The sequence below is a fragment of the Amia ocellicauda genome, chromosome 9, assembly GCF_036373705.1.
Source record: "Amia ocellicauda isolate fAmiCal2 chromosome 9, fAmiCal2.hap1, whole genome shotgun sequence".
Lineage (NCBI taxonomy): Eukaryota > Metazoa > Chordata > Actinopteri > Amiiformes > Amiidae > Amia > Amia ocellicauda.
Window position 1 is genome coordinate 31,299,601 of NC_089858.1, and position 22,936 is coordinate 31,322,536.

At 36.4% G+C, this 22,936-nt stretch overlaps 1 protein-coding gene across 1 annotated transcript in view; it reads left to right on the forward strand.

The window, feature by feature from the left end:
* Nucleotides 1–22,936, forward strand: part of LOC136759178 (chromodomain Y-like protein 2) — a 94,722-nt gene that overhangs the window by 49,080 nt on the left and 22,706 nt on the right. Inside the window, exon 3 of the mRNA XM_066714059.1 lies at nucleotides 20,201–20,418. Within this exon, the coding sequence (XP_066570156.1) occupies nucleotides 20,201–20,418 (218 nt within the window). The remainder of the gene's footprint in view (nucleotides 1–20,200; nucleotides 20,419–22,936) is intronic.

Here is a 22,936-nt window from a genome sequence, read left to right on the forward strand (position 1 = left end):
CCTAGGTTTTGGTCTCACTACCACTAATTAATACTTGAGCTACCGCAGGGAAGAACAATCCTATGCCCTTGTAGATGTAGTCCTTTCTGCTCCCCGATAAGTGTTTTGAAGCATCACATCCTAAAACACCACAGAGCTCTCCTTTGGTATATTTACAGCAGTCATGATTGTAATGAAGGTTATACTTTTACGTATTAAAAGTTACTACAACTATAGTTTTGAAAAGGAATACCTAATATTCTACACTTGTACACTTCTACAAAGACATGAGTACATATAAACCAATCATTTTAGGGACTGTAATAAGCTTCACTTAATAGAGTAATGTGTTTATTTTCATTGAAGCAAAGCCACTGTGCTTCCTGGTCTTTATCCTAAATGGCAACTATATGTCTCTAACAACAATTGCATATATATACACTCACCTAAAGGATTATTAGGAACACCATACTAATACTGTGTTTGACCCCCTTTCGCCTTCAGAACTGCCTTAATTCTACGTGGCATTGATTCAACAAGGTGCTGAAAGCATTCTTTAGAAATGTTGGCCCATATTGATAGGATAGGATCTTGCAGTTGATGGAGATTTGTGGGATGCACATCCAGGGCACGAAGCTCCCGTTCCACCACATCCCAAAGATGCTCTATTGGGTTGAGATCTGGTGACTGTGGGGGCCAGTTTAGTACAGTGAACTCATTGTCATGTTCAAGAAACCAATTTGAAATGATTCGACCTTTGTGACATGGTGCATTATCCTGCTGGAAGTAGCCATCAGAGGATGGGTACATGGTGGTCATAAAGGGATGGACATGGTCAGAAACAATGCTCAGGTAGGCCGTGGCATTTAAACGATGCCCAATTGGCACTAAGGGGCCTAAAGTGTGCCAAGAAAACATCCCCCACACCATTACACCACCACCACCAGCCTGCACAGTGGTAACAAGGCATGATGGATCCATGTTCTCATTCTGTTTACGCCAAATTCTGACTCTACCATCTGAATGTCTCAACAGAAATCGAGACTCATCAGACCAGGCAACATTTTTCCAGTCTTCAACTGTCCAATTTTGGTGAGCTTGTGCAAATTGTAGCCTCTTTTTCCTATTTGTAGTGGAGATGAGTGGTACCTGGTGGGGTCTTCTGCTGTTGTAGCCCATCCGCCTCAAGGTTGTACGTGTTGTGGCTTCACAAATGCTTTGCTGCATACCTCGGTTGTAACGAGTGGTTATTTCAGTCAAAGTTGCTCTTCTATCAGCTTGAATCAGTCGGCCCATTCTCCTCTGACCTCTAGCATCAACAAGGCATTTTCGCCCACAGGACTGCCGCATACTGGATGTTTTTTCCTTTTCACACCATTCTTTGTAAACCCTAGAAATGGTTGTGCGTGAAAATCCCAGTAACTGAGCAGATTGTGAAATACTCAGACCGGCCCGTCTGGCACCAACAACCATGCCACGCTCAAAATTGCTTAAATCACCTTTCTTTCCCATTCAGACATTCAGTTTGGAGTTCAGGAGATTGTCTTGACCAGGACCACACCCCTAAATGCATTGAAGCAACTGCCATGTGATTGGTTGGTTAGATAATTGCATTAATGAGAAATTGAACAGGTGTTCCTAATAATCCTTTAGGTGAGTGTATATATATATATATACATATGTATATGTATGTAATTTTCTTAATAAAAAATTGCATTTCAGGAATAGGCATTATTTATCTTCATTATCAGCTTTCATGTCAGCTGCAGTTTAATCTTTAGAGTAAATAAATAAAAATACAGTTCTTCGAATTTTTGGTTTGAATATCACTTTTGAAAAGGAGAGTATCTCTAAGTTTCTTTTTCAAATGAACTCAGGGTTAATGAAATGTGATATGCTAGATGTGACACACTCTTTAAGTTTTATTTGATTAAACTTGCAGACGTTTGATTGACTGTGTATTCAATTTAATACAATTAAGCAACCAGAACACTGTAAGGGCATAGATTTGTGAAATTCCTGTCAACCATGAAAAACCTGTTATAATATCAATAATAATATGTCATAAGGGTTATTCCATACATGAGCAATTTATATAACTGTTTTTGTTGGTGCTGTTTTATTTCCAATGCTCTCATAAAGCATACTGTTTACAATACAATGTTAAAAATAAAATAACACACTATTCTATGGTAATCTTGGGACAGTAGGCTGTTTAAGATCCTGATGGATACTACAGGATCCTGCAATAGGATCTTGCACAAGATTTTGGAGGATCCTACAAGATCTTGTAAGATCCTGTCATGGGATCCTAGCATCCTGGACAGACATGCCAAGTACATAAAATAATTTGTATTGTTTTTGTTTGTTTGTTTAAATATTAAACTCTCAAATATTTGTAATTTATACCGATATTATACAGATAAGTGAAGATAAAATGTCATGCCTTGTGGTGGCAGCATCATGTTATGGGGATATTTCTCATTGACACTTTAATATAATTGCTCAGATAATTTGTGCCCATGATTTGCCAATACTCTGTTTAGAGGTTTAATTTTTCCTTTTACTGATCTGCACTAATGAACAGGGACTCTCAGTATTCTTCGCAAACCAAATTCCCCGCCGAGCATATCATTGTTTCTGATGTGATCTGAAGAGGTTTTTTTTTATTTACTTAATTACTGAAAGAGAATGCATTCATACTTCCAAAACAAAACTGAATCTTACATGTAAATATTATTTTCCCTGATGTTGAAAACATGAAAGAGATTCAGTGTTCCCTCAAGTCACATTACAAATGATTAGCCAATTATTAATTTAATGTCCAGCCAATTCAAATAAATTATAAATTGTAATTAAAACTAAATTGTAAAAAGGAATAAGTAATTGCAAAAACAACAGAAAAGAGGAAACGGGGGGTCAGTTATGGCCAGGTGGAATATTACATTAAAGATGGCAATAATTAGAATGGTGGTTTGAGTGGTAAGAGTGGTTTGCAAGAGCCAGAAGACCCAGTGATTAAGACCCTTATTACATGGCTTTCTTGGATGCCAGTTCAGATGCTTAATATAGAACTATGTTTCCTCAGTTTTTGAGATCTCTCAGCATGTTACAACTGTCTTAATGTATGTATCCTTAATATCCTATATAATTTCGGATTATTGAAATTTCTTTTAATACATAATAATACAATTTCAGTTTGTACTAAAACAGGCTTCAGAGAAAGTGAATAATTATTGTATAGAGATATTCTGGTTGTAAACATTGAAGACATTTTGTTTGTTTTTTAGAGAATCACTGGGGTGAAAAGCAGTAATGTATTTTTTTGTATTCATGCACATATGAATATGTGTGTACATTTGATTTCTTTTAACATTGAAGATTAGTTTATTTGGCTCAAAATAACCCAAATATAAACATTGATCTGTAGGAGTGATGGCCAAGTGCCATATGAGCTAAATATGTTAGTAATCTGGAAATGTATGTCTAACTGGAAATTCTTTTCTCAAAATATTGCATAATTTCTCTAAATCTTTTCAAATGTCCTGGAACCCCATACCACTGGACAACTTATGATATATTCACTATATTGAGTATTCATGATTTGAGAATTCAACTTATTATGTGTGTGTAATTATATCATCATTTTATTAATCTTCAGTTTGCATGATAACCACATTAATATAGTTTATCTGACTTTTAGGGTTTCAAAATGTCTTCCATTAACCCATTTATAGTAACAGTACACACAATACATAAAGTGACATAAGTTGCCCAGGATAAGGGAATCTGCTAAATTAAAAAAAATAACATTTAATGTGACTGAATTTTAGTCAATCTTCTGAAGTAATTTCCTTAAGACCTAAAATGAGGGTTGTTTTCTCCTGAACTTTCTTTAAGGCCTCTATATCAGGGAATAAAATTAACACCCGCCACCCGCCAAATGCGGGTAGATTTAGCCAGTGGTGGGTAAATCTGTCAATCTTACCAGCCACTTTGGCGGGTAGCCAACAAGTGTATGGGAACTCAACTCATTTTTATTTCTCCTAGTGTATTGGTCGATATTTCAAAATACGAATTCATTTGTTGACGTTGTAGTGTTGGTATCTTAGTTGATTTGGCAAACTGCAATATCATGTTTTTTGAAAATATTTGGCATTTGGACAGCCTTCGGTCCAGGAGGACATATTTAATGGAGAGCAATGAAGTAGAAGCAAGGTTCCTGCAGGTTAAGGATGTGGAAAGATAATTACTTTTAATGACTTTTCATAGTCATAATTACTGACTTTTTTATGACCTGGATCAAAGTGTTTTAGAATTATAATAGTTGCATTGACAAAGTTCATATACGCACAATCAGTGGAATTCTGCAGATCTGCGCATATCTGTGGAAATCTGCGCTACAAACACACCCCATGGCTTCCTTACAGAGAAGCACATATGTGTATAATATGTGCAGTGCAATTAAACTACCACGAATCTACAGCTGATATGTTAACCCACCTAAAAGCAAAACACCCTTCTGCAAAACTAGCAATGACAGAAAATGAGGAGCAACAAACACATTCATACTACATAACAGCCAGCTGTTACTATTTATATTTGATTCGCTGTGCGAGCTCGAGCACACAGGTGTGTCTCCGTACGTAGACGGCAGGCTGTCTGTCTGTCTGTGTGTCTGTCTGTCTGTCTGTCTGTGTGTCTGTCTGTCTGTCTGTGTGTCTGTCTGTGTGTCTGTCTGTGTGTCTGTCTGTCTGTGTGTCTGTCTGTGTGTCTGTGTGTCTGTCTGTCTGTGTGTCTGTCTGTCTGTCTGTCTGTCTGTCTGTCTGTGTGTTGAGTGTGATTTGGAAACGTGGACAAGTCAATCGTTTAGTCAAGTAGGTTGTATAGCTAGATAGGTCTTATACATTTTGTATTTCGCTGTTGTGACCAGAAAACATTGCCACAAGGACGCTAATGTAAAGGCAGCTCACATTGCTAAACTGGCAATTGAATGAAAATGCATAAAAGTTGAAAAAGAAAAACATATTAGTCAGTCAGTTACAGATGTAAATGCAAAATATGCCTTTATAAACAAATAGTCACAACCTTTATAGTTAATTTGAAATTGTGACAATTAAAAGTTATGATAATGTCGGCAACAATAATAATACAAGAGTTGACAGGTCTTCTGTTATTATGCCATGTCCATACGTCTTCTAATAATGCATTTTTACATAGATATTTATTTAACAAAGTTGTTGTGTTAGATACGTATTCATCAATTATGAAGTATTCATGTATGGGGAAACGATTTGCGACAGAGACGTGAAGAGAACCATGTGCGGTTTGATTACATTGCATTTTTGCTGGCGTTTGCGCAACTGCAGAACATAGGCATAGTAGTGACCAATGAAAAGGACGTTCCTGTCGGTCATCATCCCTAGAGATGATATATTTTTTACCCAATCCAAAGGAGCTCTCTCAGCCCTGGCACTCTCAGGTTATCAGACAGGTGTCAGGTTATGCGCTGCTGCGAGAGCAGATGACAGAGAGAAACAGACTTTTACATTGTAGTTTATAAACAGTGACTTTTAATGACAACATTCATTTTAATGACTTTTAAGGGCCTTAAGAAAATACTTTGAAATGTAATGACTTTTAATGACCGTGCAGAAACCCAGAGAAGGGAGTAGCACTGAAGAGGAAGAGGATTATGAAGAGTGACAGTGTGTCACCATATAACACCCCTTCTCATGTGTTAGTTTAGTGTGTTTATACAGATCCCCATTAGCTGCCATGTTATTGCATATGTGATTGATTAATTTGAAAACGATGCTCCCGCACACTGTCTCTACTACCAGGTGTTCTAATTCAATAGAATGCAGTGTTTTGGTCAAAGACAAACAGTGTGTGGGAGCATGTTTTTTCTATCCAGATCCTTTTCCCTCATACGCACCTGTCTAATAGTCTATGCAGGTGTAGGATTAGCTTTTGTTATTGTGATTGATTAATTACCTGAATAAATGTTTTAACATGTTCATGACACATTTACACACCCTCGTGCATTTCTGGTGATGTTTGCTTTGGCTGGTAAAAATACGAAGTGGCTGGTAAATTTATTCCTTCTACCAGACACAGTGGCTAGTGGCCAAAAAAGTTAATTTTATCCCCTGCTCTATATGCACAAAATATTAGAAACGCCTGGCTAATATTGGGTTGCAACCCTTTTGACCTGAAAACAGCCTCAATTTATACAGGTGGAGGTAAAGGGGAATTATTAAATATATTTAATAATAACATTGACACTAAGCAAGTTTAACATATAGGTCCATACGTTTTATCCTAGCTTTTCAATGTTTATTTTTATTTTTATTGTAATTCAGTCATTAATCAAACAATCTCCTTAAATGGACCCTAACAATAATTTAGCAATAAACTAATTACATTCTGATGAATTACAAAATACTTCCCAATTAGGAGGAATATTGTTGGCAGTATCAAAGGTTTAATATAGTTTGTGAATTAATTTTGATCTTGCATGGACTGAAAAATAGTATGAGAAATGCCTGTTTTTCTCCATATCACTTATTCTCTACTTGCGGTACCCATTCTGTTTAACCCTCCTCTATCTTTAATCACCTTTCAACACAGCAAATCACAACATCTTCCTCTCCCTTTTCCTTTGTAATTTAGTCACTAGACTGGTGTGATTCATATCCTACCTCATTCAACACTTCCACATTTCATAGTGTGACACTCTCTTCAACTTGCCTCTGAAGGATTCCCCCAAAGGATCAGAGCGAGAACTGCATATTTTCGATCTGTATACTTGTGCCCTGGTTTCTCAATTTTTTTCAGTCTTTTTCAGTTCCAGGTTAATGGTTCTCAGATCCTACTGCCCTTCCTACCCTCCCCGATGCATTCACATCCCATCAAACCTGGCCTTTCTAAATCTGTAGCTAATGTATCCCTTTTTCTTCCACTCCCTCTTCTGATCTCTTCATCTAATTTTCTTTCGATTCTATCACTTGTCTTTCTGATCTGACCCTTGGCTTCAGCCTAGACTCTCTAATCTTAAATCGAAGCATATCATCCAAGCCTCTACTGCTCTCCATCACTCTGTAACATGGTGGAACCTGTTACATAAGAATGATGTGAATGCACCATCTCTGACCACCTCAGCTAAACCTTAGATTCTGCAATTAATTACTCTGCTTTGCAAAAATATAAATCGCCACCACCAGTCCTGCATCTCACTTATTATATTGTACTGTTTAGGTGTTGAAATTATGTGGTATTATATTTTATATCTATTTAAACTATTGTATGCAGCAGTTTGTGGTATTCATCATTAATGTCACAATGGAGAAAGGCATAATAATAATAATAATAATAATAATAATAATAATAATAATAATAATAATTGTATTGCCAATGGCATAGGCATGAATTAAATTGACTGATAATGGTTTCAGATCCCTACAATTTTCTAGGTATTTGTGTTGTGGTAACAGATGCTAAGGTTGGAGCCTAATTTGTTTTAAATTACAGTACTGATTATGCTGATGAATAATCTATTAAAAAGAATCAGTCACAAAAACAGCATAGATCTAAATTTAGTCTACTAATTTTAGCATTTGCCTGCACTGAAGCAGTTGTCACTGTGTATGAATACCACCAGGCATGAGCATATCCCGTGAGACCAAGACCTCAACGACATCACTGCATCCACAGTGTAATAGATGCTGCGGTGAGGGGGAGGCGCTGTAAATGGAAGCTGCTGTAACTTAATGCAAGGTTATGGACTGTAATGGTCTGTGTTCAAATTGGACACCCTGTGATATTGTTCCAGACTTAGTATCTCTGTCATGTCACTGGCAAAAGTGAATTTATGATTCTTCAGAATTACACTGTTATACAACAGGGTTACTTCACATTAAATGTTATTACCATGTAATTACACACACAATAAACCACATTTCTATTAGTTTATTGTACCAATTTAGTTTAGAATCAGCTCAAACAATGCACTCTAATGCGCATTAAAAAAATGAAGAAACCAGAAAAAAATTGTTCCATAAGTCTTCCCATTATTTGTTTGGTACACATACATGAAAAATAGATAGTTAAGATTATTTAAATATAATTTAATGTGAATATATCTGTGAGTTGACCTGTATTTGCATGAAACAATCAGATTCTACTGCAGTCGGATGCAACAATCAAATTCTGAGATTGTAATACAAGGTTTGAATGGCAATTGGATAATAAAATGCGATAGTTATCTCAGTAAATGACATTGCAATAATTCAATTTCTGTATGTATAAATGGCAGTAGGTTTTGCATATAGTATTTCTTTGTATACATAACATTATTTATGCTATGAGAAAAATATTTTCTTGGCTAATTTTACTTTCAGCGATGATGTCACTCTGTCAGTATGTTTTTACTTCTGAAAATAATCTTGTGACTCTGTAGGTAGATCTGAACAAGACTGCAAGTGCCATGTTGACATGTGGATTGACAGCAGAACTAATCTGAAAGATAACACCTACAGGAAAGATCAGGTTGACTTCCAAGGAACCACACTGGCTGTGAATAGTTTATTTTAATTTATTTGTATTAGTATTTTAAAACAACAATACATACAGTGAGGGAAAAAAGTTGTAGAGTTGTAATGAAGATGTAATTACATGGCTTTTAGAGATATGTTGAAATATTAAAATAACTAATCAAGAGACAATATTATAATCAAATGGGCTACCTAATGCAAAGCAAATAAAACATATATTTGACTGATGTATCATCGTCTTTGTCTTTATTATACCTTCTCTTACAGATTGACAAAATTGACTATTTATCTTTTAATATGTGTACAATGAGGGAAAAAGGTATTTGATCCCCTGCTGATTTTGTACGTTTGCCCACTGACAAAGAAATGATCAGTCTATAATTTTAATGGTAGGTGTATTTTAACAGTAAGAGACAGAATAACAGCAAAAAAATCCAGAAAAACGCATTTCAAAAAAGTTATAAATTGATTTGCATGTTAATGAGGGAAATAAGTATTTGATCCCCTATCAATCAGCAAGATTTCTGGATCCCAGGTGTCTTTTATACAGATCGTTACCTGTATAAAAGACACCTGTCCACAGAAGCAATCAATCAATCAGATTCCAAACTCTCCAACACGGCCAAGACCAAAGAGCTGTCCAAGGATGTCAGGGACAAGATTGTAGACCTACACAAGGCTGGAATGGGCTACAAGACCATCACCAAGCAGCTTGGTGAGAAGGTGACAACAGTTGGTGCGATTATTCGCAAATGGAAGAAACACAAAATAACTGTCAGTCTCCATCGGTCTGGGGCTCCATGCAAGATCTCACCTCGTGGAGTTTCAATGATCATGAGAACGGTGAGGAATCAGCCCAGAACTACACGGGAGGATCTTGTTAATGATCTCAAGGCAGCTGGGACCATAGTCACCAAGAAAATAATTGGTAACACACTACACCGTGAAGGACTGAAATCCTGCAGTGCCCGCAAGGTCCCCCTGCTCAAGAAAGCACATGTACAGGCCCGTCTGAAGTTTGCCAATGAACATCTGAATGATTCAGAGGAGAACTGGGTGAAAGTGTTGTGGTCAGATGAGACCAAAATCAAGCTCTTTGGCATCAACTCAACTCGCTGTGTTTGGAGGAGGAGGAATGCTGCTATGACCCCAAGAACACCATCCCCACCGTCAAACATGGAGGTGGAAACATTATGCTTTGGGGGTGTTTTTCTGCTAAGGGGACAGGACAACTGCAGCGCATCAAAGGGACGATGGATGGGGCCATGTACCGTCAAATCTTGGGTGAGAACCTCCTTCCCTCAGCCAGGGCATTGAAAATGGGTTGTGGATGGGTATTCCAGCATGACAATGACCCAAAACACACAGCCAAGGCAACAAAGGTGTGGCTCAAGAAGAAGCACATTAAGGTCCTGGAGTGGCCTAGCCAGTCTCCAGACCTTAATCCCATAGAAAATCTGTGGAGGGAGCTGAAGGTTCGAGTTGCCAAACGTCAGCCTCGAAACCTTAATGACTTGGAGAGGATCTGCAAAGAGGAGTGGGACAAAATCCCTCCTGAGATGTGTGCAAACCTGGTGGCCAACTACAAGAAACGTCTGACCTCTGTGATTGCCAACAAGGGTTTTGCCACCAAGTACTAAGTCGAAGGGGTCAAATACTTATTTCCCTCATTAACATGCAAATCAATTGATAACTTTTTTGAAATGCGTTTTTCTGGATTTTTTTGTTGTTATTCTGTCTCTCACTGTTAAAATACACCTACCATTAAAATTATAGACTGATCATTTCTTTATCAGTGGGCAAACGTACAAAATCAGCAGGGGATCAAATACTTTTTTCCCTCACTGTACACATATTAAAAGATAAATCGTCAATTTTGTCAATCTGTAAGAGAAGGTATAATAAAGACAAAGACGATGATACATCAGTCAAATATATGTTTTATTTGCTTTGCATTAGGTAGCCCATTTGATTATAATATTGTCTCTTGATTAGTTATTTTAATATTTCAACATATCTCTAAAAGCCATGTAATTACATCATCATTACAACTCTACAACAGGTTAATGTTGTAATGGCATGCCTGTTACAATTATATTATCTTGTTGGTTAAAAATACATTTGCAAATAATAAAATAGCAATTATATAAAACAAAATAGATTATTATTGAGTTTCAGTAAGGCATGCATGATTATTTATTCCTGTTTTCCTCTGACAGTTACTGTTTATAGATATTGGAGGGAGAGGATGAATGAAAACTGTTAAATAATGTGTTTTGTTTTGTTTTGTTTTACCAAATAGAATCTTATCATGGAAAACCTCTTGTTAGTCCAGGAATATATAAACAGGGTTGCCTACAATCAACATTTAGCACTGTTAATCCGTGTCTATATCACAGTGAAATCATACAGATCTGACAAATCACACATTTATAAATAATTGCTTGCCATTACAAGGAACTTTATACTGCAATTGGGTAATACAGTGCTACATGCCTGCAAGTCATTAACTAGTCAGTCTGTCAGAGTGCTGTTGCTGCTTCTTCTAGTTAAAAGAAAGACTCGTTGAGGGTACATTTGTTTTTAAAAATACAAAAACAACAAATTAGATTTTTGTCAACACGTCTTGTCACTCAAAGAATTGAGACAGCATACTGACTGACTAGTTAATTATTCTGTATCACCTGATTACAGGAAAACTGTGGGTATTTGTCAACAGATTGCTGTGATTGATTTAATTAAGAAACAGACACAGATTAACAATGTTAATTATAGCTTAAAAGGGAGTTAGGGACAGTGGGAAAAACACCTAGAAAGTAGACAGCAGAAACCTTATCAGTCGTCTGTTAGAATTAGAAGACTGGAAACCTGAATCAGTGATGTAACTTGGCACATATCACAAAACAGGACTGAAGAGTCTGACTTCACAGAGATTGAATTTGCATATCTCTAATGCTTCCAAAACTGCGCTGCAGAATGTGAAACAAAACATTGGAATATAGGATCTTAATTTTTGTATGTTAGGTCTTATGTTAGGCATCCCATTTTATTATTTTGGAATGCTATATATAAAACCTGAAATTAAACGGGGCTGGTTTCAGAGAGTCAGTTTAGCACTAGTCTTGGATTGTATCATGACATTACAGCGAAACACATACCGCAATACCAGAGAACAGCACAGTGCCGTAACTGCAATTACTATTACAGCTCACACAAAAACAGCACATGCCACATAAGAGCGCAGTGCCAACTCCGCACCAACATTAACAGCATCTGTCCTGTAAAGAGTATCCCAGTCACAGAACATTAACTCTGCTAAGACCTAACAACTTTATTTAATCGTAATTATTGAATATTACTACCACTAATAGTAATAATAATTATACATTCCTGCCAAGCTTGTGTCATATTAGCCACAGTCTGTCTTGTTTAACAGTAGTTGCTTTTGACCTGCTTGTCATACAAAATAGCAGAGGAGCATTGCTAGGAAACTCACTGTCAACATCAACTAGGAATGTAGGGTCAAGTTCAGTAAAAATGTTATTGTTAAAATAATAGGATGTGAGCGTTTGCTTACATTACATTACCCTTAGGCTATAATTTTCTCTTCATTGAGAAAGGCATATTTTCCATTTAGTGTTTCAATAAAGGACTCCACAGGCAAAATTATTGCTTTTTATAATCTCTTCGATAATTGACACATTGATTATGTATATATAACAATGAAATGGAAAATCAAGTTGCCAAGAGCTCTGCTGTTACTTCTATTATTAATAACAAATGTGCACTTATAAAAATAAAAATGAAATAATAATTTCTCGGCTAATGTAAATTCAACTTCTGTTATCTGAATGCAAGTAGTTGTAGCATACTTTTTATTTGCAGAATAAATGTACCAATGCAATTTTTCTATATTCAGTTGTATAATTATTATTATTAGTCAATAAAAAAGAAATAAAGTTCTTGGGTCTTGTCAGGCATACAGTGAGAGAAAAGTATTTGATCCCCTGCTGATTTTGTACGTTTGCCCACTGACAAAGAAATGATCAGTCTATAATTTTAATGGTAGGTGTATTTTAACAGTGAGAGACAGAATAACAACCAAAAAATCCAGAAAAACGCATTTCAAAAAGTTATAAATTTATTTAAAGGGAGTGCTCCTAATCTCAGCTCGTTACCTGTATAAAAGACACCTGTCCACAGAAGCAATCAATCAATCAGATTCCAAACTCTCCACCATGGCCAAGACCAAAGAGCTGTCCAAGGATGTCAGGGACAAGATTGTAGACCTACACAAGGCTGGAATGGGCTACAAGACCATCGCCAAGCAGCTTGTGAGAAGGTGACAACAGTTGGTGCGATTATTCGCAAATGGAAGAAACACAAAATAACTGTCAGTCTCCCTCGGTCTGGGGCTCCATGCAAGATCTCACCTCGTGGAGTTTCAGTGATCATGAGAACGGTGAGGAATCAGCCCAGAACTACACGGGAGGATCTTGTTAATGATCTCAAGGCAGCTGCCACCATAGTCACCAAGAAAACAATTCGTAACACACTACGCCGTGAAGGACTGAAATCCTGCAGCGCCCGCAAGGACCCAAAACACACAGCCAAGGCAACAAAGGTGTGGCTCAAGAAGAAGCACATTAAGGTCCTGGAGTGGCCTAGCCAGTCTCCAGACCTTAATCCCATAGAAAATCTGTGGAGGGAGCTGAAGGTTCGAGTTGCCAAACGTCAGCCTCGAAACCTTAATGACTTGGAAAGGATCTGCAAAGAGGAGTGGGACAAAATCCCTCCTGAGATGTGTGCAAACCTGGTGGCCAACTACAAGAAACGTCTGACCTCTGTGATTGCCAACAAGGATTTTGCCACCAAGTACTAAGTCGAAGGGGTCAAATACTTATTTCCCTCATTAACATGCAAATCAATTTATAACTTTTTTGAAATGCGTTTTTCTGGATTTTTGTGTTGTTATTCTGTCTCTTTGTCAGTCGGCAAACGTACAAAATCAGCAGGGGATCAAATACTTTTTTCCCTCACTGTAGGTACCCGTTACTGGGATGCTCTTAATAGGACAGACACCTATTGTGGGCGCATTGTATGTCAAGGGCTGTTTTTGTCTGCACACTAATATTCATGAGTGGTGATGGCCCTGCGCTGTATTTGGCATGAGCTGTTTTTGTCCGAGCTGTAATAATTGGCACAGTTATGGAGCTGCAATAGGATGTTGTCGCAGTCCTTGTTTCACTGTAATGTTGAGTAAAACTATTTTGGACTTCCCAATGTTAATTTAGGTAAGACATGTGATAATCGAAGTTCCCACAATGTTTGGAAACCTGTTCAAATAATCTAGTTAATCATGTAATTAGACCATTAAAGAGCTGGGTGGGTGAGGGCTCAAAACTCTGACATGTTTGGATAGATGTAGACAACATCTTCCCAGTGTAAAGCAAACATATTTATTTTCCATGTGGTTATGTATTTTATGATTTTTAAAGTAGAAGTTACAGTCTAACATTGTATAAAGTTCTGCATGCTCCCTGAGCCAGCCTTTTCTTTAATTCCTGCATTGCCTGAGGTAACAGTGTTACAAATTAATTATAGGATGTGCTTCTGTTGTCATTATCTTGGCTTAATGGACTTGCATGTGGAACTTGGCTCTTTGTTTCCATGCCGTGCAGTTACCAAGACAGTGTAAATGACAGATATATATAATATATATTTTTTTTAAAGGGAAAATATTTTGGAAACAAAATAAGTAGACATTTGTGTTCTACCTTATAACTGCCAGTATGATCTGTGGTGGTCAGGCAGAACTTTGCATGAGTTGGCATGGAGTTGACCTTTTACAAACCAGTGACACAATATTCAACTCTGTATTGTGTGTCAATCATTAGTGGGCATAAATTGAAGGTTGCAGGAGATATAGATAAGGGTGCAGGCTAGAATATATAAATTAAAACAAAATATAAACAATTTAAAGCTGAAAAATATCCACAATTATGCAGTTTCACAGGGATGGGCTCAAAGGTCACAATCATAACTTTTCACTTCGCTTTCGCATAAAAAATAATAGTAAGGTAACCCTATCTGAGAGTACGGAAGCGTATTGTTGCCACACGAACAAAAAAAAAATATATATATCACGTAATTACGTGATAACTATCAAGTTTTTACGTGATAGGGAATTATCACGTTTTTACTTGTTAGGGAATTATCACGTTTTTACGTGTTAGGGAATTATTACGTTATTACATGATAGGGAATTGTCAAATAATAACAGACTGAACTAAAATACCAGAGACAAAGCAATGATGTCAGACGTTGAGGATTTTGTACGAACTTATTATAGGTTGCTACTAACTCAGTACTTATCCAATGACATTTTAAATCACAAACACAATCAATCTTAAAAATATATGTGAAAATAGCAACTCACCATTTCGCTTTAATCAATGTCCATGCATCCAGATATTATTTACATCATCTTTATTTACACATTTTCTTCAAAACAAGGTACAGGTAGTTTAAAACTGGTCTGTGACCCAACAATACACCATCTATACCCCGCCCCATCCAATTTCCTGAACTATTTCACTCCTTCCCCTTTCTCACCCAATTATCAATTACGTTAATTATCAAGTTTTCAATTGAAAAATAATTGAATTATGTATACTCAATGTAACATACAGAAATACAAGTTAAACAAAACATATTATTATAAATGTTTATTAATACATAAATTGGCTCCTACAACCATTACTATTTGAAGATCAGGAATATGTATGTGATCATGGACAAATAGAGCATGTCGATCAAATTGAATCTGGGACATCTCACATTCTATTGAGTCAACAGTAATAATCTAATAACTTAAAAATAGAAACTACTCAATATGAATTATCCTGAACAAATGCACAGTATTTATATTGTCAGACTATCGTTTTAGCCTGGGTGGAAACATACATACACGCAGTATATATGACTCCCCAAGCTTATTTGTAACATTCACACATTATTATTATCTTGAGTAAAACAAACATACATAGACACACGCACAAAACATGCCTATGCACATGCTGAACTTAATATGTGTATTTTCTGAATATATTCTCCATTCCTTGAAATGTCTAGTATAATCAGTATTTTACCATAGTGAAATTGCAGTATTATGGGATTTAGTTTATAAAACAGCTTTGTTGAAAAACTTAATTTAAAATGTCAACCTTTGCACAATAAATGTACGTGTTGCTTAATTTAAGATAAACATTTTGCAAAATAATCGTTGTTTCGGATACACCTGAGTGTCCTAATGTTTATTATGACATGGTATACATGAGCCAAATACTGTAACATTTCCCTGGGGCTAAATCCCAACCTAAAGTAATTTCGTACAAAATCCCTAACGTCTGACATCATTGCTTTGTCTCCAGTATTCTAGTTCAGTCTGTTATTATGTGACAATTCCCTATCACGTAATAACATAATAATTCCCTATCACGTAAAAACGTGATAATTCCCTAACACGTAAAAATGTGATAATTCCCTAACACGTAAAAACGTAATAATTCCCTAACACGTAAAAACGTAATAATTCCCTATCACTTAACAACGTGATAGTTATCATGTAATTACGTGATTTTTTTTTTCGTGTGGCAGGAATACGCTTCCGTATGAGAGCAATAGCATCATGCCAAAAACACCTTTTTATGCCGATCAGGGAGGAAATCATGACCATAGGTTTGGTGAGGGTGCATTATACATATTAATGAGAGGTCATTCAGGCCTAAAATTTACACTCATTTTCCATTTATTTAATATGGAATGACCCTTATGCATTCATTACTTTTAATATAGGGCCATTGATTCCTGTCTTAATGTGTCCTGAATTTATGGAAACCATAGGCACAGTGCACATAGATAGAAACCACAAATGTCTAGTAGATTTTGCCTAAATCCTAGGTATGAAACACTGATAGAAGTGAAAGATTTGCTAGACCTAGCAAAGTCTCTTTTTCAGTGTATAAATTCCCAATACATCAAGGTCTAAGGTTAGAATAATATTACTGTATATATAGCTTTTTTAAATGTATTATTTAGTGTTTCTTGTTTTAAATAATTTGAAATGTGTGTTATGTGGGAAAATGGTGGGCTGAAGTGCTATTATATAAGTCCAAAAGACAGTCATAAATGCTTCATTAATACAACTTTATTACCTTCACCAAAATGTGGTCTTTGAAACCCCAGAATTGTGTCCCCCATGTTAATATGTAAAGCAGATTAGTAAAACTTGTGTAACAATCTGTTGAGTGGTGTGGTGTTACTGTGTATCTGTTTAGAGAGGAATCAGTATCGCAGTTAAGATTAGACTCAAAGAAGAGTTATGTTTTATGTTATGTTTATGTTTTTTGTCTGTCTCTTTGCTTTGAGTCACAGTACACTGTGGATAGTAAATAAATTACTTCCATTCACCATACCCCTGCTTCGTCTACACTTACTTCCTAGACCCCACCTATACACTCACCTAAAGGATTATTAGGAACACCTGTTCAATTTCTCATTAATGCAATTATCTAACCAACCAATCACATGGCAGTTGCTTCAATGCATGTAGGGGTGTGGTCCTGGTCAAGACAATCTCCTGAACTCCAAACTGAATGTCTGAATGGGAAAGAAAGGTGATTTAAGCAATTTTGAGCGTGGCATGGTTGTTGGTGCCAGACGGGCCGGTCTGAGTATTTCACAATCTGCTCAGTTACTGGGATTTTCACGCACAACCATTTCTAGGGTTTACAAAGAATGGTGTGAAAAGGGAAAAACATCCAGTATGCGGCAGTCCTGTGGGCGAAAATGCCTTGTTGATGCTAGAGGTCAGAGGAGAATGGGCCGACTGATTCAAGCTGATAGAAGAGCAACTTTGACTGAAATAACCACTCGTTACAACCGAGGTATGCAGCAAAGCATTTGTGAAGCCACAACACGTACAACCTTGAGGCGGATGGGCTACAACAGCAGAAGACCCCACCGGGAACCACTCATCTCCACTACAAATAGGAAAAAGAGGCTACAATTTGCACAAGCTCACCAAAATTGGACAGTTGAAGACTGGAAAAATGTTGCCTGGTCTGATGAGTCTCGATTTCTGTTGAGACATTCAGATGGTAGAGTCAGAATTTGGCGTAAACAGAATGAGAACATGGATCCATCATGCCTTGTTACCACTGTGCAGGCTGGTGGTGGTGGTGTAATGGTGTGGGGGATGTTTTCTTGGCACACTTTAGGCCCCTTAGTGCCAATTGGGCATCGTTTAAATGCCACGGCCTACCTGAGCATTGTTTCTGACCATGTCCATCCCTTTATGACCACCATGTACCCATCCTCTGATGGCTACTTCCAGCAGGATAATGCACCATGTCACAAAGGTCGAATCATTTCAAATTGGTTTCTTGAACATGACAATGAGTTCACTGTACTAAACTGGCCCCCACAGTCACCAGATCTCAACCCAATAGAGCATCTTTGGGATGTGGTGGAACGGGAGCTTCGTGCCCTGGATGTGCATCCCACAAATCTCCATCAACTGCAAGATGCTATCCTATCAATATGGGCCAACATTTCTAAAGAATGCTTTCAACACCTTGTTGAATCAATGCCACGTAGAATTAAGGCAGTTCTGAAGGCGAAAGGGGGTCAAACACAGTATTAGTATGGTGTTCCTAATAATCCTTTAGGTGAGTGTATATCAATCCAAGCACCATGGACACACCCCCACGCTTTCACACGTATTTAATTTTTCCACTACAAATCTGAGAGTAGAGAGATCAAGCTAAGATCAGTAAACAGCCCCTAGATATACACACATTTTACATCTATACATTTGTCTGGCTAAATTATTTAAGTAAATAAATATGTTTAAAAAATATACTGTATTAAGTAGATTATATACTAGAGATTGTGTGTGATTTGGTGTACTGTTTTCCTTTAAGGAGATCATCCCTCCTGAATTGAAAACTAATTATCTTATCTAATTTATGGGGTCAAAGTAATACTATAGTATGTGTCAAACTTTCCTGAATCAATCATACACCAAGCAGGAATGCCCTTCCAGCCCTTCTTTTCTTGACAATGTATGATAAGGTACACTGATTAAATAATGAATACAAAACAAGTTTCCTCATTCTATAAGAATCCATTACTGAGTTGTTTTTTCTTCCAGAACAATAACTGTATTTTACAGCCTTGATAACAGTTACAGCTTTATGGGCTTAATTTTGAAATATTTATGACCTCTTTTCAACTGTTTTATCAGGTGAAATGAACAAAGCCAAAATGAGTGCATAGCACATACTTTATCTTAAATGTATATTGTTGTGGTTATTGGTTTTATTACCAGCAGAACAAAAATTACATTAAATGAATCATGTATATACCTCCTATGTATTTTCTTTTCTTTGAGCTGAAAAATAAAGTTGATAACGACAGTAATGTGTGCTCAGATTGTGTGTATGTCATTCTAAATCTGCAAAAGCTAATAAAATATGCTTGATTTATCCTGTTTAAAACACAAGTATAATTGCAGTGCAGACAGAAGTAATAGTTGACCAGAACTGGGCATACACTGCCTGAATCAACTGGAGACGGTGATAACATACTGGGAACAGACACACACTGCAGCAGAACGCCTTGATGAAATGACACACAGTATGTGGAGAATGCTCCTGCTTCTTTGCCAAAAAGGAACGGCGACTCGAGGAAGTCATGTAATGGTCCTCAAGGCCCTACAGTTGTCAATGAGTTACATGATGATGCCATTTTTTGAAAACCATTTAAGAAGGATTGTTAAAAGCTGCACAAACAACTCAAGCAGCCATTATATTTCTTTGTATTGTCAGGGAAGTTTAGTCTTCTCAATTGGTTAAGCAGGTTTTGGAGGAATACCCAACATACTGATTACACGTCTTCACACAAGTGTAGGCGTGTACATTTATTATTTTGGTTGACTTAAACCAAGACCTGTTATAGCTTTTTTTTTTGTGGTAAATTACCCTTGTTATTTGGTATTGTATGTATTTATTTTTTTACTAGGTGTGTCGGGGACAATTGGGATATATTTTAAGGAATTCCCATTATTTAAAACATTATTCTCAACCAGTGTTATGATTATAATGTTATAATGTTATTATTATAACATTAGAAATCGAACTACAACCATACTGCGAGATTTATTGAACCTATATATAGATAATGTGGGAGGAATAGCTAGTTTTGATTAAGGAGGATTATGGTAATGGTGGCTCTGAAGATTTCCTGAAAGGCTGCATCCGTCTTCAGTGGATTCTTGAAACCCAGCCAAATCTGTTTTTAAATTAATTCTGCTTTTATTTTTAGAATTTGTAAACTCCTCAAAGCACTGTATTAATTGTAGCACCTCCTGCTAAAAAGAAACTGAATAATTGAGGGTAGTTAAAAAATGTGCTTAATCCCTTGAGAACCTGTAACAATTCTATACAAAGTTGAAATCCATTATAGTTTGTGATCAGGTTGGCGTTTTAATGGATGAGTTGGATGCGTGGCTGTTAAAATCCAACTGTTCATAAGCACCACACTATACTTTATGACAGCAGCCATGAATTAATCTTATCCCCCCTCCTTCTTCTCTCAAACAGGGTCCACACTTTCTAATGGTGGAATTAATTTGCACAGTTCAATGAAACGGAAACTGGTGGAAGAGAAAGGCTATGTGTTTGACAAGAGACTCAGATACAACGTTCGGCAGAATGAAAGCAACTGTCGATTCAGGGACATTGTGGTTAGGAAAGAAGACGGTTTCACACACATACTGCTATCAAGCCAAACATCTGACAACAATGCACTAACCCCCGAGGTAAGGTACTTTGTCTTTGGTGTCAGGCAGATGTAGCTTTCTTTATCTAATTAAGGATATAGCAGTACTAGAGTTTCTGAATGCATTCACAACAAACGTCCGTTGGCTTCTTCCAACTGAATATCGTGAATATAAGAGTCATAACTATAGCAGCTAATGTGTCTCTTTTGAAAATATTGTGTATTTTTTTGCACCCGTTTATTTTTTTCCATATTTGATATTAAGAGAACTGAAGATTTAAATTATAAGAATATGATTATTATTACTATTACTATTTTCCATTGTAAACTTTGAAAGTAGGCACCCTCAATTGGAAAGAAGTGTGCATGCACTGTGCCGCAGGAGTTATGGATCACATTACTGTATATTTTTACAATGGGGTATAAATTCATATTTTTTTCTAATATCAAAATGTTTACTTTCTCCTCCTTACATTTTTTTAATGAACTGAAGTTGTTGTTTTTTCCATTTGCTTTGTAGGAATAGATGTATTTGTAAACATGAATTTGCCTATTTCTCTTGTTAGGAAAATGAAATTACATTTTCTACACATATCTTGGACATTATGTGATGTAATCTCATGAAAGCCTGTTCAAACCTATTTCAGTTCAGTTTCTGATAGTTCTGGTACTATCAGAAATAGGGCTGGGTGATAAATCGATATCAATAATTATCGAGGTAATTTCTTCCCTCAAAAACGATATAGATTAATTTTCGATAATGTCGATAATTCGGTACAACAGTCCAATTCACCTCTGTGACGCAGCAGCAACGTGCAGAGAAGTGACAATATGCACGTGGAGAGGTACACGCCACTAAACACACTCGCGCCTCAGACCACTGGCTTAAGTGTCCATGCCGTCAGCACCACGCCAGAGCTGTCCGTGAAACCGGGCCGTGTCAAAAGTTAATTTTTTGTGCAGGAGCAGAGCGACTGTGGGTTTGGTTTGTTTAGTTTTAAAAACAAAGACCGAAAACAACACTACGAGTGATAGAACCTGACGTGGAAAGGACTTTTGTGTCTATTTTATTCTTTCTGCTTTACATGATTGGAGACTTGTAATAAATACACTTTTCTGTTAAGAGATATTAAGAAGAGCTAAACGTGTATAGACAGCATTATATTCAGACACGCATTACGTTAATGTAAGAAAACTTTTCCATGTGCAACAATAAAATATTTGCTATTAATTATTATTGTTATTATTGCAATTATCATCAAGATATGTGCTAGTAGATATGTATTTTAAATGGCACAACTTGACTCCCTTAACGTATTACTCTTACTACAGATGTGTAACTGCAAACTACACTATTTGCCATCTTATTTTTAATTTACTTAGCACACACCCTTAACCAGGGCAAGTTACAGTTGAAACAAAATACACAAGTTTCATTTAACTTGTAAATGGACACACGTTAACTAAATCATGTTCACCTTCATGCTGATTGTGTCTGTGGGGCTGTTATACATCAGACTGCAGATATTTATTTTGTTGAGGGAAAAGGACTGAAAAGGGATTTTACTTAGTTTTACTCATGCATATTTTTATGTTGAAAAAATATTGTATCATTATAATTGTTTTGAATGTTCTACCTGAAATGATCCACTGTTTGGCCAGTGTTTGTCATGTTCTGACCATAAAGAATAGTTTAAAACCACAATTAACCATCTTGTTTCTTCAACTTTCACTCAGGAGCAAAAACCAGCCTTTAAACTTGAAAGATATAATGATTTGACATTTATTGTGATAATTATCGATATCAACTGATATGATTTTTTTTTATTGTGATAACATTTTTGACCATATCGCCCAGCCCTGATCAGAAATCAAATGATCATTGTTCTCTGGTGATTGGGTATGAACCTCTTTTGTCTGGAGCTGTCTGTAATAACAATAGTTGTGGATGCACATGATCAAGAAATTAGTGTGATCATTTCATGTATATTAACTCAATGAATGAAGCATCCATCTCAGCCTTTGATTAAGTGTAAAAGAATACTTAACATTCAATGTTTACTTGAGTGGTGACTTAGGTGTACCTGGGCAGTGACTGGTGACTTGAGATCAAATGTGAATCAAATGTTATATGTTCAATTGGAGAAACATATTCATCATGAAGACCTTCCTATCCACTCTGACGCTCCATTGTAGAGAGTGTCAATGTTCTTCCTGAAGGTTCAGGTAAACAAACTGATTTGTACTACAGCAATGCTGGTGGGCTCCTTTGCAATTGTTACTAGGCTTTACATGTAATATCTGTATCATGGAATCAATCAATAGTTGGTAAAGTTATGTTTGTATGTGATTGTTTTAAAAGATTATAATTTCCCCCCTACACTCCTAACTATGAATTCCTTGTGCACAAGACACATGTGTTTGGTGTTTTTAATGTTGCCTGTTGTTCATTATTATTAATTTCTCATGAAGAAACAAAATGTCTAAGTGTATATTTGTTCTAGTTTTTCAATTAGGATGTTAAACCAAGGTCATAAAAGTGCTATAGAAAAATCTAG